General features: G+C 46.6%; 1 protein-coding gene across 1 annotated transcript in view; it reads left to right on the top strand.

Annotated features, from left to right (window-relative positions):
- LOC142906245 (nephrin-like) overlaps nucleotides 1-18032 on the top strand; it is a 73206-nt gene that overhangs the window by 40883 nt on the left and 14291 nt on the right. The window contains exons 4-6 of the mRNA XM_076053646.1: nucleotides 4811-5113; nucleotides 6087-6204; nucleotides 7191-7462. Of these exons, the coding sequence (XP_075909761.1) occupies nucleotides 4811-5113; nucleotides 6087-6204; nucleotides 7191-7462 (693 nt within the window). The remainder of the gene's footprint in view (nucleotides 1-4810; nucleotides 5114-6086; nucleotides 6205-7190; nucleotides 7463-18032) is intronic.

Here is an 18032-nt window from a genome sequence, read left to right as displayed (position 1 = left end):
TCCATACACGGTGGTGGCGCATTGGGATTTATGGATTAAATGCGCCAATTTACAAATGTAAATGATTATTACTAAGCTGTTCTAAAATGGATCCCGACCCCAACTTTGTAACCTTCTTTTACCGAATTTTTATTTAAAAGCTAAATCCTGTTGTTCACATTTCATCGGCATTGTAGTGTCTATGTTATAACGTGTGCATCTGGTTAATCTATTAAAGGTGGATTGTTCCATCTCTGGACCATGACAGATGGTGGTGGCTTGGGAAGGCGTTCATCCAGAAGTGGATTTATCATAGCTGATTACGTTAAGATTTCATGGAGTGCCAAATACTGACTGTGATGAAGCTTTATAATCAAAGTACAGTCCGTTCTCCTATAACCTGTGATGTTTTCATTACGCGAATTGGATATAACGCAATTAATGTATTCGGGAACATTGTTTTCTTATAACGCAGATGCGAATTGGATATCACGCAATTAAGTGAATGGAACTATGTCGCACGAGGAGGAATAAGTGGTCATACGACTCCCTCGGTGTAGCATCACACAAGGTGGGATGCTGCTGGATGCTTCTAGATGCTACCCAAGCGCCTCAGTCTTTGTGAGATGCCTGTGTACGCATCTCACATGTTATCGCGGACTGTGCTTTACCACCTATATTATATATTATAGCGCGACTTTACCATAACGCCATATTCTGCAGGAACGCAACTGCTACCGCGTTATAGGAGAACACAGCTGTATTTAGATCACACAGAAATCACCCAGGTGCTAACTCAAATCCCTTCTCCCTCCCCGCAGATTACGAGATGGATAGTCCATATTTGTAAAGGATCTTGGTTTATGACCCAGCTATACACATTCCTAAGTGTCGCCCACTCGTAATGTGCGATGGGGCTCATCTCCTGGTTCGCTCGTTGCTGCCGCATGAAGCCAAAACTCCCATTAATTAGCATTGACCAAACATCCCAAAGCGATGGTGGTGGCTATGCACGTGCAATCCAGCACTGCAGAGGGGGCGAGGGTTGGTGGATCACAGAAACGTTGTGATGTGAAATTCACTACCCATGGGTGTCGAACCGACATACCGTGGCTCACTAAACTAAATTATACAACAAAACTAATTTATGTTGAACTTCTTTCGCACTGTACAAAGCCAACCGTGCTAATTGGAGGTGCGGGAGAAGGACAACAAACTAAACACAAACAGCAGTTATGAATAAATTAGTTTTCCATTTTGATTTAAAAGTGCATAGCTCCAGTGGCTTCCTAATATTGGAAGAGGGTTCCAGATGGCCACAGAAGTGCATCTGGAATCATGTGATGCGATGTGCTTTCCGGGAGAAGGGACAACATTACCATGTGTGTAGGAGTTAACATACAACCTGTCTCTCGATCCACTGCTGGATGAGGCTCTTCCTAAGCTTTGCGGGTCGTGATGGTTATTTGACCATACTTCACCACGCTGGTCAGTACGGGTTGGTGAAGGTGGGGGGATGTACAGGATAACAATGGATTTGCTACACTGCCCTCTGCCAACCACTGCCTACAACACCAGATTGTCATGCATGGCAAAACTATAAACGTTTTATTTTACCAGGTAAGGCCACACTGAGCGATGTAGCCCTTTTTCATAAGTGACCTGAATACAAATGAGAGCTCAACGAAGTGGACATATCACGTGGAAATTTATAGCAGGCAAATACCATAAAAGCATTTTTCTAAATGAGGAAAAAATCAGAGGACCCGGAGGTGAAATCCACGCGACCACGGGGAGAACATGCAAACTCCAAATATACTGCAAACGTCAGTGTCAGGAACGAACTTACGAGCTCCTGTATACCAGACAAGGTCATTATCATTTTGCCATTGTGACGCCCAAAATGGCGAGATGGTGATCACCCATCCAAGCACTTATCCAGGCTCTAACCTGCTTGGCTTTTATGATTTGATAGGGTCAGGCGCATGCCGTGTTATTTGCTCAACGGCGTATATGAGGCCATTATACTGTTTTTCAGTCATCCTAACAGTGCTCTATGATATTGTGTTACTTTACAATTGCAATGCAGTCTGAAGGAAAGTTGAATAAAGGTATAAGTGTGCTCATGTCAGGGTAGAAATGATGAGCAGATGCTACAAATTGCCAGTTTTGCACAATACAATGCTTTTACCAGATGGGCATTGCATGGTATGCAATTTTAAATGTATACTGGTACGTTTTGGGGGTCTGAAGACAACAGTCTGATGGATTGGTCGCTCGTGGGGTCTTTAGACAATAGAATTTCAGACTGCTGTGTACTTCACAACCCTATAATAATCGACTCCACTTTCTCCATTATATCCCTGCAGGTCTGGTGACCGTGGGATCCTCCCAAGTAGACGTGGAGCAGTTCGTGAATGGGAGCAGGGGGAAAGAGGTCACTCTGAGATGCATCTACACGGGGACACACATACCTGTGAGTATATCCTGGAAGAAAGGAAACGGAGACTCCTCAGTGAATGTCGCCATTGCCCTTCAAAGTGGTTACATAATTTACGATACCAGCGACTTATATGGGCGACTGAACTTCACGAACCTCAACTCTCAATTGATGGACGGATCCATCCGCATTGAGGACCTGCGTCTGGGGGACAAGGGAGACTTCACCTGCGCCTTTGTCACTATTGATAACCCTCCACCTGAAGCAACAATCAGCCTCACTGTGACTGGTGAGGCGTTTTTTTTTATCATATACACTACGTATCAGTTCCACATTTTTTAAAATAATGACTCATTTTACTGCAAGCGTATTTGACTTGCATCCCACTGGAATTTTTTGCACACAGCGTTGGTGTACGGTGCTTTTTTCAGGAATATTTTGCCGTTTTTTTTTCATGGATTTTCTGTTTGCATAGTCACATAGTCACTTTAAGATGTTTTTCTTGTTCGTGTTTTTGTTTTTTTGTTTGTTTTGGTTGCATCCGATTCAAGAGCCGACTGGCTCACAGGGCTATACCAAAATAAAGAAACTGAAAACTGAAACTGTATCTCTCAGGAGGAAAAGCTCCGTGAAAAGTTCCCTTGTTCTGACGACGCTGTTCTGAACAAAACCTTAATAAAGTCCAAGTCTGTCCTTGCTCATACTAGCATAATGATGGTAACAGTGGTAGAACCCTAGGCATGTGGGCTATCACCACCCCCAGCCCCTCACTCAAAACTCTGGCAGCTGGCTTAACACATGGTGGCGTTCACACTATAACCCGTTTTCATGCTGTGGTTCGACTGCCTGACCCACAACCAGAAGGTTTCTTGTTCAAATCCAGATTGGAAGTCGAATCGGCCTACTAGAGATAGGCTATCGCCATAGGAATGGAAAATGACCACTACTGGCTAAAGATGCCATTCAAGTTGAGCAAAGCCCCACGTTCATTGGAGCTGGGAGACCGTTTCACCCTTCATAGACTCACAACCCTCCCACTCTTCATAGAGGCCACTGAGTCCACCAACTTCCCATAGAAGTCCTCCACTGTTGGCCATCATCATCATTATATGCGGCTGATGAATCCATGTCATTCCTCTCCATTCCAGTGGCTCCTACTCCACTCCAACAGTCCACATTTTTCTCAGTAATCCTCTGATTCCTGTTCACTTCCATGAGTGTTGCCATTGCTTTGCTAAATTCCCGTTTGGTGGCACGGCGAATATAACCTTCATCCCTTCTTGTTCGAGAACAGTCCATGGAAGCAGATAACAGAGCGACCTCTGAGCTTCCTTTAAGTGACCTCTGCACCACACAGTAGAGGGCAGCACTTAACTATGTAACCGTCTCTGTCTCTCCGCGTCTCCGTGTCTCTGTGCCCAAGTTACCCCGAAGGTCTCCCTGGAGTTGAACCCATCCCAGTTGATAGACGGCATGGGGCTGGTGACTGTGGCCACGTGCATTGCTCAGGAAGGACATCCCGCAGCCTCCATCACCTGGAGTGGCCTCGATCAGGGCAGCTCCAATGAGACCACAGAGATGGAGCCCGGCGGCGCGGTGACGGTGAGGAGCCGCTACCAGATGGATCCCACGTACGAGAGCCACGGGCGGACGCTCACCTGCAGGGTGGAGCACCCGGCCCTCGAGTCTCCAGTGGAGTTCCCTACCACCCTCAACATCTACTGTGAGTAGTGGACATGTTAAAAAAAAGTCAGAAAGTCCGGTTGTCGCGATGTTTGAATGAGCTTGGATTGGTGGTCGTCTCCATTGGCAGCCATGAGTCCATTTTAAACATTCCACGTTAATATAGATTGAAAAATAATTTCTTTAGAATTGCTTTTGTATTTAGTTTGTTGTCCTTCCCTCGCACCTCCAATTATCACGGTTTGCTACATATGGTGCGAAAGACGTTCAACTTACACGAATATATCATGCAAGAGTAACAATGCCCATTATTTACCCAGAAAAGTCTCTTTCATTCTTAGGCGTCTGTTTAGGGAGGGTCCTGTGCAGGCATGCTTGGCCATTTCCCGTAGTGAGTGTTTGTATTTGTGTGGAGGAAGCCAGAGTACCTGGGGAATACCCACACATACAAGGGGATAATGCTCAAAGTTCCACACAGATAGATTCAGTAATCCATTTGTCCATCGGTCTTTGTGTACTATTGGGGCGTGGCATCTCTGGCTAAGGTGATCCATAATATAGTTTTTAAGAATCAGTTTGTATCTCCCACAGTTATTGTGTCCCTTCTTAGAGATCAGGCTACTTTAAGTGACCTCTGCTCCACACATTAGAGGGCAGCGCTTAACTGTTATTTAACCGTCTCTGTGTCTCTATGTCTCTGTGCCCCAGTTCCCCCGAACGTCTCCCTGGAGTTGAACCCATCCCAGTTGGTCGAGGGCATGGGGCTGGTGATCGTGGCCACGTGCGTTGCTCGGGAAGGACATCCCGCAGCCACCATCACCTGGAGTGGCCTCCATCAGGGCAGCTCCAATGAGACCACAGAGACGGAGCTGGACGGCAAGGTGACGGTGAGGAGCGAGTACCGGATGGATCCCATGCACGAGAGCCAGGGGCGGACCCTCACCTGCGGGGTGGAGCACCCGGCCCTGGAGCCACCTCTAGTAGAGCTCTTAACCACCCTCGACATCCATTGTGAGTGGTGGGCATTATAAATGAATAATGTCAGAAAGTCTGGTTGTCGCGTTTTGCTACTGGAAGGAACCTCCTGGTTCAACCAGCCCACAGGGGATTATTGTGTCCGTCTGTCCGTCGTGCATGCAAAAATGGGAGGGGTGGGGCTGGGTGGAGAGGGGAGGGTGGGGAGGAGCTGGGTGGGGAGGGTGTGGAGGGGCTGGGTGGGGAGGGTGGGGCTGGGTGGGGGGTGGGAGGGGTGGGGCTGGCTGGGGAGGAGCTGGTCACCCCGTGGTGCCCTTATAAAACGCAACGTTTAACCTACTCACTCCGGCTTGTGCCCACCCTCACAGTCGGGCATATTTGCGAAATACACCACGCCGCCGTTGACCCTGTCCATTGACCAAGCAACCCAACGTTCCTACCAGCTCCCTCCGCAGGAATGTGTTTGAATGAGCTTAGATTGGTGGTCATCTCCACTGGCATCCCTGAGTCAATTCTAAAGGTTCCACGTTCTTTTTATAGATTGAAAACTAATTTATTTCGAATATATGTTTGTGTTTAGTCTGTTGTCTTTTCCTCCGCATCTCAGAATTGCACGGTTGGCTATGTACGGTGAGAAAGAAGTTCAACATACATACGTACATCATGCAAGAGTAACAATGACCATGATAATGTTGGAGAATGACACTGTGATGAGTGCGCTGCACCATGACTGCCCCCTGCCCTCAGACCTTTGGGACGTGAGGTGTTTGCTGAAGAAAAAAACGCGGATACATTGGAGTAATGATGTAACGTCCTGTAGCAGTGGATAACCCCCTGGCTAAGTTTTTGTGAAATCTACAGTTGCCTCTGATAAGAGTTCATCAAAATTAGTTTATTTTTTGTTCTGAATATCCCTCAATTGATTTTTCGCCACTTTTATAACCGAAGTTTGCTCGTGAATGCGACCAGGGCAACGTGTATGGACTCGTGCATGTGCCTCCATTCGCAGACAAACCAAATGTGAGTATCGCTGGCTATGATGGCGATTGGTACGTGGATAAGGAAGCAGCCTCGTTGACTTGTGAAGCAGACGCGAACCCTAACATCATGCACTACCTGTGGGACAGGTAAGGGACCGCAAGAAACTGTCAATACAGCTACCTCTTGTTTTATGGCGTGTAACTCAAAATCGGTTGGAGTTAAGGATAGAGCAGACTATCGAACCCCATTCTCACATCCACATATTTCACCGGTTACCATACATTATATTTGCAATACTACCATACATGTATTACAGATAGCAACATCCTATTTAAATAATAAATAAAAAATTAAACAAAATTTTTCGTACACGTAGTGAGACGTTTGAATGTGGTGGCGTAACTGGGCCTTGTGGAGGGTAGGAGTTGAGAAAATTGGTGGGATTACTGGAGAGAGAGAGGGCAGGATGATGATGGTAATTGAGATGATGGTAATGGAGATGATGGCATGTTCGAATGTGTGCATCAGGAAAAGTTCACGTGGACAAGATCTTCAAAATAGCACGCGAGAATGAGATGCTGATGCCGCTTCCCATGCTTGTGGTTGTCATACTGCTGCACCTCAGGCAGCATTGCTATTGAACTTTGCTGCCTGACTAACGATGAGCTCGCAAGCGTGTCCCGTACACCATAGCCAACCCGGTAAAGCACGTCATTTCAATGATAGTGCGCGAAAAACTAAAATAAGTGTAAATTAATCAAACGCGCTATTTCACAATCGCGTTACATAAACGCGCATAAAACGCGAGGCGACTGTAGTTGCCATTGTTACAGCCCTTTCTCAAACAGTGACTAGATGTAGTTCTTCCATCCCCTATTCCGTGGCTGTTATGCAACATGTTTTGCCATACTGCTAGATTGAAAAATAATTTCTTTAGAACTGCTTGTGTTTAGTTTGTTCTCCTTTCCCCGCACCTCAGATTACCACCGTTGGCTACCAATATGGGCCAAAAGAAGTTCAACATACATACTGTACATCTAATTACATTTCTCTTCGCAGTTTTTGCAGCAGTGTAATCACGCGATAATGACCACGTGTTGTGCTCCTTGTGTTGTGGTGTGGTTGCTCTTAGGCAAAACGGCTCCCTGCCCAACGGGACGGTTGTGAGCGGCAACTCCCTGTCCTTTGAGCGGCCGCTAGTGGAGTCAGACTCTGGGTCCTTCTCCTGCTGGGCCAATAACTCTGTGGGCTACGGCGAGGCGGTGGTTATCATTACCATCCGGTCAGGTATAACCACCGCTGCTACAACCACCGCTACAACCACCGCTACTACAACCACCGCTACTACAACCACCGCTACTACAACAACTACATCCACTACGCCCATGGCAGCCACAACACCAGGTATCAGCGCAGATACATCAGCAGCTGCTTTCCTTTTTTGACTTCCCATTGGGCCCCCACTGTTACAAAAGATGCGTTGATAACCAAAGAAACGAATTGCTGCCCAAAAACTGATGTCACCGTTTTTAAAACAGTAGCCACATTTTAAAGACATACGGGCAGAAAAAGCTCGCAACTGTGAAATGCAATAAGAGGTAGGTTTTTTTTATTTGTTGTGAAGTCTTTCAATCATGAGAACCAATAACAAGCATTACGGCAGGCCAGAAAAGCAAATAGATTTAACAAAACAAACACACACGGAGCACTGTGTTGCATGTACAAAGGCTCTCAAAAAACGTATTCGAGACAAAATGGCCACACGTTCAGTTCTTTTGAACCTGTGGTTTCGCATCATGCATTGAGAGCTTTTATACATACAATTCACATTTTTGGGCTTTAAAAACTCAGAGCATCTCTTAAATATAATTCAAGATATTACGCTTAACCTTAATGAAAATCTTGTACGTTTTGATGTGACTTCTTTGTTCACCAGAGTTCCGGTCAACAAGTAAATTAAATTACTCGATACTCTGGAAACGAACACTAGTTTTGCCAAAGATATCCCACGACTAGCTGAACACCGTCTTACGAACACCTATTTCTTGTGGAAAGATTATTTCCATAAACAAAAGGAAGGAGCAGCAATGGGCTCTCCTTTGTCTCCTGTGATTGCAAATTTATACGTGGAGTTTTTTTAAGCAAAAGCAATAGCTTCAAGCACACTAAAACTCTTTGCTTGGTTTAGATATGTGGATGACACACTGGTGGTCTGACGACACGGCAAATATACACTTAACGAAATTCGAAATCATCTCAACTTGCAAACCCACCCATCTAGTTCACCATGGAAGTGTAAGTTGACAGAACTCCCCGATTTCTGGATATTCTGCTCGGGCACGGGCAAAATAATACACAGCTTAAACCGAAAGAAAATGCACAATGATGCCTATCTGAATGCAGAATCACACCATCACTCTGCACAGAAATCCGCTCTTATCAAGATGCTCATACATCGAGATAAGAAACTGTCAGATGGTGAGAGGTCTGAGAAGTGAAATTAAACATGTTAAACAAGAAATGCTGCAATTTAAATGCATGCCTATACAGATCACCATACATCAATGGGGATTACATGTGTAGTGACTCACTCAGAGACACTAAGAGTAGGAGGCACTCTGTTTATTAACAGCCTTAACAGTTCACACTTAGTAACTACAGCTCCCAGTCAGGACAGCTGGCAGACTGCCTGACTGACGATGCCGAGAAGGTGAAGACAGAGACGGCAACGAAGACTGCAGCAGCAAGACGGGATCACACTTCAAATGACAGCCCCGAGCTCCTGCTCGGGGCCCCCTTTTATCCTCCCAGCGTTGCCTCAATCTGCCCCGGCCACGCAACTTTTCTAGAACCTACTAGCGTGTTCCCGGGCTTCCCTCATGTGCCCCTTCTGTAACCTTTCCCCTACATTCCTCTCTCTGGTCTATCACGTGACCTGCTGTCAGTCAGGGCTGCTGTAACTGCAGATCCCCTTCCCTTCCAGCAACAAGCACTATGCTGCCAATGACCAATTCTATGTCACTATACTTGTGTAGTGGAGTAGGAAGGTGCGTAGCACAAACAGCATGATTACATGATCATACAGACAGTACGGGTTATCTTGGGTCAGTCTGTAGTGAAGGCGAATACAGTGCAGGTTATGTTGGGGCAATTAAGCTGGGGTAGCCGTGGACGGCTGCGATTGGTTGGTGCTGTTGCCGGGGCTGGAGAAGCGTCTGGAAGTCTGGCGAGAAACAGGTGCGACGGTCACGCGGAGCGCCGTTGGGACGCGGATTAATAAATTGTGGGTGTAATGAGAGTGGGGTATAAGAGCGGGAGTCGGAGTCAACAGAGGGGAGTTGAGTTGAAGGGAGTGGAGTTGAAGGGAGTTGTGTTGAAGGAGTTGAGCTTGGAGATGGGTTGAAGTTGGAGAGCTTAGGGGAGCTGGAGTGAAGAGTTGGAGGTTGGAGTTGCTGTGTGCAAAGTCGCTGTGTGCGAAGTCGCTGTGTGCGAAGACGCTGTGTGTGAAGTCGCTGTGTGCGAAGACGCTGTGTGCGAAGTCGCTGTGTGCGAAGACGCTGTGTGCGGAGTTGCTGAGACGGAGTTAGAGACGAAGCAGTTAACAGTGGAGTGAGCATAGTGATGGTGATAGCGGTGAACAGAGACAAAGCAGTTAGCATTGGAGTGAGCATAGTGACGGTGATAGCGGTGAACAGAGACGAAGCAATTAGTAGTGGAGTGAGCATAGTGACGGTGATAGCGGTGAACAGAGACAAAGCAGTTAGCAGTGGAGTGAGCATAGCGACGGTGATAGCGGAGAGCGGAGATGAAGAAGTTAATTCTAGATTTGAAGCTTTCGTGACTGCAAGGATCCATACTCTTTGGTTCTATTCGGTAAAGGCACGTAGGTAAAAAATAAAACAAAAATCACGACGTTTCAGCAACAACACAAATGGCCTTCATCAGGTGAAGGGACCATACTGTCCAGAGGACAGCGTTGGAGTGAAGACAGCCAAGCCCAGGTCGCATCCTTTAAGCTGTGTGAGAGGAAACAAACGCCTTGACAAAGGAATTAGCATAAAATGCTGTCGAGGACCGGCACGGGGGGGGGGGAGTTTACAAATGTTGGTGTGAAGGGAAATAAGCTGCTGTGAAAGTTTGGGATACACTACCTGAATAAATATACTGTACCATTGAAAATTAGTTTAATGTTTGGTATGATTTAGAACATCTTTCCAATGATTGCTTAATTTGAAACCATCTTCTCGGTTGAAATTGTGTCTGTGTTTGTAAATCTGAATTGCCTCGTGGATAAATATCTGATAAAAACCCGTGGGTTTGCAGAGGACCTTGGTATCGGGGAAAATTATATCGTGATCACCCACAGCATTGTAACAGTGATCAGCTACGGCAGAAGAATTCGTTCTGCCGTGTTTCAAATCTGATTTGTGCTCGCGAATTCGGTCAGAGACATGTCGTTTCGTCTCCCCGATATAGCAGTCACCACAGGTGCAGATCAATTTGTAAACCCCGGGGTACTGTAAGTCATGAATGACATCCTTCACAGAAGGGATCAGGTCACGGATTTTGTGTACTGTATTGAACCGGACCAGGATCTTGTGTTTGTTTAGAATTTTGGAGATCTTTTTAGTAACGCCTGCTATATATGGAAGTGTGATGGTTTTGATCAGAGTATCAGGTGGTTGTTTCTGTATGGAGGGAGAAACAGCTTGGCGGATGGTACGGTCAGAGTATCCATTCCTTTTGAGGGCCAGATGTACATGTTTTAATTCACTGGTCAGGTGGTGTTGGTCCGAAATGCAATGAGCCCTGTGGTATAACGTTTTGATGAGATAATTCTTTTGCGTCAGGTGGTGGTGGGAATCAGGTTTCAAGTATGAATCTGTGTGGGTGGGTTTCCTTTAGACAGAATGTCCCAATGAGCCATCAGGTCTCCTCTCAAACAGAACATCCAAGAATGGCAGCTTGCCATCTTTCTCCACTTCCATGGTGAATTTGATAGCGGGGTGTCTGGATTTAATGTGGTCTAGGGAAAGGTCCATAGCTGGGAGGCCATGTGACCAAATGACGAAAGTGTCGTCTACATATCTCTTCCACAGGGAAGGTCTGAGGGTGGAAGTCTGGATGGCATCTGATTCAAATTTCTCCATGAAAATATTGGCTATCACTGGTGACAAGGGCATCCCATGAGGGTATCCTCATTCTGTTTGTAGAAGGAGCCATTCCAAGTAAAGTAGGTATTGTTGAGGCAGTGCCTAACCAGTGCAGGTGTATCGGGGTCTAGTCCATGTTGGACCAAATTTTCAATTATTTCAATGGTATCAGGTACTGGGACCTTGGTGAACAAAGAGACCACATCGAAGCTGACAAGGATATCGTCAGGGGACAGTACAACGTCTTTGACCATAGAGACCAATTGGGCTGAGTTAAGTACTGCTGAGGGCGTCTTGTCAGTGAAAGGTAGCAAGGTATCTGACAGAAAACGGGCCAGTCTATAGGTAGGGGAGTTGATCGTGGATATGATGGGTCGTAGTGGGTGCCTTCTTTATGAATCTTGGGAAGACCATAGAATCTAGGGGGTCTTGCATTAGAAGGTTTTAGGGAGGGACGTTAAGTTGGGTCGATTAGGGAGGTCGAACTTGTGATGATCTTGTTGGTTTTTATCGGTAGGCTATTAGTAGGGTCATTTTTTTATTTTTGAGTAACTTCCATCGTTGAGCAGATTCTGGATTTTGTTGTTGTATGAATCTTTATCCATAATTACAGTAGCGATGCGCTTATCGGCTGAGAGGATGACTATGTCACTTCTGTTTTTTTAAATTCGCGAGTTCAGAGCGTTCATTTTTGCTGATGTTGCTAATGGGTTTCTTAGCATTCTTAAGAATAGTGGCTATTTCAGCTCTCGCAACATCTGCTTGGATGTGTCCTACGCCTTTGAGGGCTACATCGACCTGAGAGATGATATCATCTACTGGTATGTGTTTTGGGGTGACAGCAAAATTTAGCCCCCTAGCCAGTACTGTTTTCAGATTGTCCGAAATTGGGGTGCTACTCTGATTAATGACGATTTTGTTGACGTCTAGTTTTGTTATATGTGGAACTGTGTTCTTCTTTGATAGGTGGTTGAATTTAGAAATCAGCTTAAAGGACGCGACCTGGGCTTGGCTGTCTTCAATCCAACGCTGTCCTCTGGACAGTACGGTCCCTTCACCTGATGAAGGCCACTTGTGTTGTGGCCGAAACGTCGTGATTTTTGTTGTTTTATTTTTTACCTACGTGACATTACCGAATAGAACTAAAGAGTATGAAGAAGTTAGCGGCGGAGTAAGCGAAGTAATCGTGTGGAGTGGAGAGACAAAGGTGGCGAGCAAGTCGAGTGAAGCACGGCGAGCGAGCCGTGGCGACCAGGATACTGTGGAATGTGGAGGACATGCTGAGAGTTGTAAATAAAGCGGTGTTCGAAGAAAGACAGAAGTTGTCCGAGTGAAATCGAACACTACATTTGGTGTCAGAATGTCTACGAACCACGCCGACATGTGGAAGACGTCGGCCAAGAGAATGGACGTGCTGACGGACTTATCCGACAACAACGAGGTGAACGTGATTGCCGCATCGGGGCAAGTGGGTGCCGCTCCCCCGGCGGGCGGAACGAGCGTTGCCGACGGGGCTAAGCCAGCCCGCTGCCGTTCTCGCGCTGCCGGGAAACGTCGACGACAGAGCCGCACCTCCCACGGCGCTGCAGGCGGGGCAGCAGGACGCACAGCACGCCGCTGCTTCGCCGCCATCGCGAGGGAGAGCACCGAAGCTGGAGGAGAGAGAATGCCGCCACCACTAATGTGGGTGCTGGGGCGGGAAAATTGTGCGCATCGTGCGCGTGCGACCGCCATCGTGGCGGCCGGTCGGGACATGGTTCCCGCCGAAACACCGTTCCCGCTATTCTCAACGCCTGTGGAGGAAGATGTTCAGCCATCTTGGTGGCATCCTGTCGCAAGAGGATGCCATGGTTCAAGTTCCTCACAGCCTCTCAGGCGAGTCGTGACACAACGCACCCGGCCCTAAACACACACCTCACCCATCTTGCATGTGCCGGGTTACTGTTTTTGCATATGGGGTTTTGTTGACCGCTGGGCTGCTGAACGAGGTTCTGGCTGTGTGAATGTAGGATGAACGCAATGTCTGTGTTCGTGTGTGTGGTTACGGCATCGGGAGTGTTATCTGATGGGGATGTTAATGATTAATTCGTGTGTCGAGCGCGATTGTTATTGTTTATACTGTATGGAGCTTCACTTGCAATTGGTTATGTGAGACTGTGAGAAACTTTGATCGTTATTGTTGCCAAGGTATAGATTGTATCGGACTGTATATGCTGCGTGTACTGTATTACCTCATTCGGCGATTCGTGGGATTGTGTATAGTTGTTTTGCTTTCAACTCGGTTGGTACAGCTGTGTGCTGCAATGCGAGTATCTGACATTATGAGTACTGATGCGGGATGTGAAGTGTATTGTGGTGACCGTTGGGTATTTGAGATCGTCACAAATTGTGCGTGCCTGTTCGACATTGGCGATGGTGACATGCTGCCATTGATTTGGTATTGTGCTAGCTGTCAAATCTCTTGGGGGGCAGATCCTGACCAGGATGGCCCAGTACGTGTTGAGTGTCTAACACGGGTATGTGGTCCCATCATGCTATGAATGATGGTTTGACCAGATGGCCCGGAGGTTGAGGCCCTCCGTGGTGCGTCTGAAACTATACGATGGAGCTATAGGCACGCCCCGGCGGCCCGGAGTTCGAGACACTCCGAGGTGCGTTGAAACAGTGGGCTGGAGATGTATCCCTCAGTTGTCAGGGTGCATGTTGTGCAGTGAGGTAACGATGTGTCTTCTCAACTCGGTTGGGGCAGCTGATTACGGCAACGCGAGTCTTGGAGAAACACTGGTTTAAAATTCTCCCGCTATGGCCGATTCGTGCGATGAATGGCGGCGACGCGCAGAGGCGTCGGAGGGTGCGAAATGCGCTGTCTGTCATAATTCCCAGAGCAGTATACTGGGATGGGAGTGCGGGGAGAACCACAGAGATATGCGGGGAGAACCGCGGAGACATGCGGGTGCGCGGGGATTGCGGCATTGCCGTCCAAGCATGCGGCTGCCATTTTGTGTATGCATGGGTATTTGTGTGATTTTGGGCTGATTGTAGAATGTGTATTTGGTTCCTTCCGCCGGGCGGAATTGATCATCTCCACTTCCCTGGCCAGGTGACTGTTGTGTCCGACGAGCCGAGGCGAGTGTTCGTCGAGTGATGCCTCAGGAGGGTTGGTTTCTCTCGTCACAGGATTCCTGCGCCTGCCGTCCTTGGAGTCGCCGGTTGTGCTGGCTGGATGTGGACTTGAAGGGGGGAGTGGAGCACGTGCTCGCCTCCCCTGGGGGCTCGGCCACGCGAACTCATTGAAGACTGGCCGCTGGAACTTGCTCCCGATGAAGAACTTTCTATTGACTTTTACGCCTCGTACGGCTGTTGTAAATATGTTTCCGCGATGCGTTGGTGTTGTTGTTGTTATTTTGTTGTTCATTGTTATGTCAGAGGTACTCCACCACCCAGAGGTCGAAGTGTCGTCGTAGCCGGGACGGCTAGATTTTTTTTATCACGGGGGGGTGGGGGTGATGTAGTGGAGTAGGAAGGTGCGTAGCACAAACAGCGTGATTACATGATCACACAGACAGTACGAGTTATCTTGGGTCAGTCTGTAGTGAAGGCGACTACAGTGCAGGTTATGTTGGGGCAATTAAGCTGGGGTAGCCGTGGACGGCTGCGATTGGTTGGTGCTGTTGCCGGGGTTGGAGAGGCGTCTGGAAGTCTGGCGAGAAACAGGTGCGACGGTCACGCGGAGCGCCGTTGGGACGCGGGTTAATTAATTGGGGGTGTAATGAGAGCGGGTATAAGAGTAGGAGTCGGAGTCAACAGAGGGGAGATGAGTTGAAGGGAGTGGAGTTGAAGAGAGTTGAGTTGAAGGAGTTGAGCTTGGAGATGGGTTGACGTTGGAGAGCTTAGGGGAGCTGGAGTGAAGAGTTGGAGGTTGGAGTTGCTGAGTGCAAAGTCGCTGTGTGCGAAGACGCTGGGTGTTAAGTCGCTGTGTGCGGAGTTGCTGAGATGGAGTTAGAGACGAAGCAGTTAGCAGTGGAGTGAGCATAGTGACGGTGATAGCGGTGAACAGAGACGAAGCAATTAAATTTTGATTTAAAGCTTTCGTGACTGCAGTTATTCATATTCTTAGTTTTTTCGGTAAAGTCACGTTGAAGAGAAACAACAAAATAACAAAATATATATAAAACAATAAAAAAAAATTCTCACGACGTTTCGACCATAACTCAAACGGTCATCATCAGGTGTGTCGGTTTGCATAAATTTATTTTGAAAACGCCATATTTATTTATTTATATATAAAAAAAATAACGTTTGCGTCACGCGCAGCGATTGGCAGTTTGCCCAGGACTAGTCCATCTATTTTTTGAAAAGAGGAGGGGGGAGACGAAATTTGTTTTTATGTATGCTGTCTGAAAGCCACTGTAAGCGTGAACAATCAATCAAGAACTGAAATGATTTATCAAATCTTTCCAATGATTGCTAAGATAGAATCCATCTTCTCGGTTGAAATTGTCTCTGTGCTTGTATATGTGGATAGCCTCATGAACGAATCTCTCATGGAAGCCAGATGGCTTACAAAGAACCTCCGTCTTGGAAAAGTCAATGGCATGTGAGCCTACTGAATTAGAACAATGATCTGCTACGGCCGAGGTGTTGGTCCTACCGTGTTTAAGGTCTGCTTTATGTTCACGAATGCGGTCCGAGATATGGCGTTTGGTTTCTCCAATGTAACTACTACCACAGAGGCAACTTAGTTTGTAGACACCAGGGTATTGTATGTCCGGAATCACATCTTTTACAGACGGAACCAGATCACGGATTTTATGTAATGTGTTGAAACGGACCTGGATCTTGTGTTTATTCAAGATTTTGGAGATCTTTTTTGTGATCCCAGCAATGTAGGGTAAAGTGATGGTTTTGAAAGGCTCCTCAAGAGGGTTCTTCTTCATGGTTTGAGTGATAGCTTTGCGGATTGTATAGTCGGAGTAACCATTAGCCCTAAGAGCTTGGTGTACGTGCTTGAGTTCACTGCTTATATGTTCCTGGTCGGATATGCATTGGGCTCTATGATACAGAGTCTTGATGAGAGAATTCTTCTGTGATGGATGGTGGTGGGAATCCGGTTTCAGATAAGCATCCGTATGGGTAGCTTTCCTGTAGACAGAGTGGCTCATTGAACCATCAGGTCTCTTTTTAATTAGGACATCCAAAAAAGGTATCTTGCCATCTATTTCGACTTCCATGGTAAATCTGATGGCTGGGTGTATGGAATTGATGTGGTCGAAGAATTGGTCTAGAGCAGGCCGGCCATGTGGCCAGATGACAAAAGTGTCATCCACGTACCTCTTCCATAAGGTTGGGCGCAGAGTGGCAGTCTGGATGGCGTCAGTCTCAAATTTCTCCATGAAAATGTTAGCTATAACTGGAGAAAGGGGGGAGCCCATTGGGGTGCCCTCAGTTTGTTTGTAGAAAGTTCCATTCCAAGTGAAGTATGTATTGGTTAAACAGTGTCTCACCAGGGGGGGTACCTCAGTGTTTAGTCCTTGATGAACCAAGTCTTCAATGATTGCAATGGTGTCAGGTACAGGAACCTTGGTGAATAAGGAAACTACATCAAAACTGACAAGCAGGTCGTCTGGGGACAGGGAAATACCCTTGATTGTTGATACCAGGTGAGTAGAATTTTGTACCGCAGAGGTGGTCTTTCCAGTGAAAGGACGCAGGATTTCAGACAAAAAACGAGCTAGTTTGTAGGTGGGGGAGCTGATAGTAGAGACTATGGGACGAAGAGGTGTATCAACTTTATGTATTTTTGGTAAGCCGTATAATCTTGGTGGCCTGGCAGCAGAAGGTTTCAACGAAAACTGTTTAGATTGATCAATTAATGCGGTTGAATCAGAAATTATTTTGTTGGTTTGTGTGACGAGGCTGTTGGTGGGATCTCTTTTTATTTTTGTATAACTACCATCGTCGAGTAATTCTTTAATTTTGTTGTTGTATTCTATTTTATCCATGATGACAGTAGCATTGCCTTTGTCAGCTGAGAGAACTACAATATCATTCCTCTTTTTTAATTTATATAATTCAAAACGCTCATCTTTGCTGAGGTTGCTAGCTGGCATCTTAGCGTTTTTGAGGGTTGCAGCGATTTCAGATCTTGCTACGTCTGCAGCGATGTGACCCAGGCCCCTGAGAGCAACGTCTACTTGGGCAATTATATCATTAACTGGTATGTGTTTAGGTGTGACTGCAAAGTTTAGACCTTTAGCTAAAACGGATTTCAGACCATCGGAAATAGAACTGTTACTGCGATTAATTACGACTTTATTAACGTCTAACTTTTTGGTGTGTCGGTCCGGTCTTTTGTTGAAGAGGAGGTTAAATTTGGAAATCAGGTTTTCCTTACATTTGGTCGACATAGTAGCAGCTGAAGAGGCAGTCATATTGTCTACATGTTCCCAATCCGATGTGGACATTATTGCCGTCAATGATAAGTGTGATTTGTAGAGTGTCTTGTCTAACTGATCTAGTTCTGTGCGTATAAGTCTGATTTTTTCTGAGATAAGAGCTAAGCTAGTTTTGAAAAGAATTCGTTTCGCATTAGAAGAAGTTACAGTAGCAGAGGTGAGTGTAAATGCGATTGGTATTACCCCAGAGTCGCGGCATCTCTTCAGGAAGGTGAGAGACTCGATCAGCTGAGCTTTCTTATCCCGGAGTTTGTTGAAGGATCTTAAAGTTATGTGAAAACCCCCCCCCCGTAGAGGCGATTAAATTTTGATTTAAAGCTTTCGTGACTGCAGTAATTCATATTCTTAGTTTTTTCGGTAAAGTCA

The sequence above is a fragment of the Petromyzon marinus genome, chromosome 62, assembly GCF_048934315.1.
Source record: "Petromyzon marinus isolate PM22_M1 ecotype Great Lakes invasive population chromosome 62, UKy_Petmar_22M1.pri1.0, whole genome shotgun sequence".
Taxonomy (NCBI): Eukaryota; Metazoa; Chordata; class Hyperoartia; order Petromyzontiformes; family Petromyzontidae; genus Petromyzon; species Petromyzon marinus.
The sequence above is the reverse complement of the archived record's forward strand: the minus strand, read 5'-3'. Positions and strand labels throughout refer to the sequence as shown.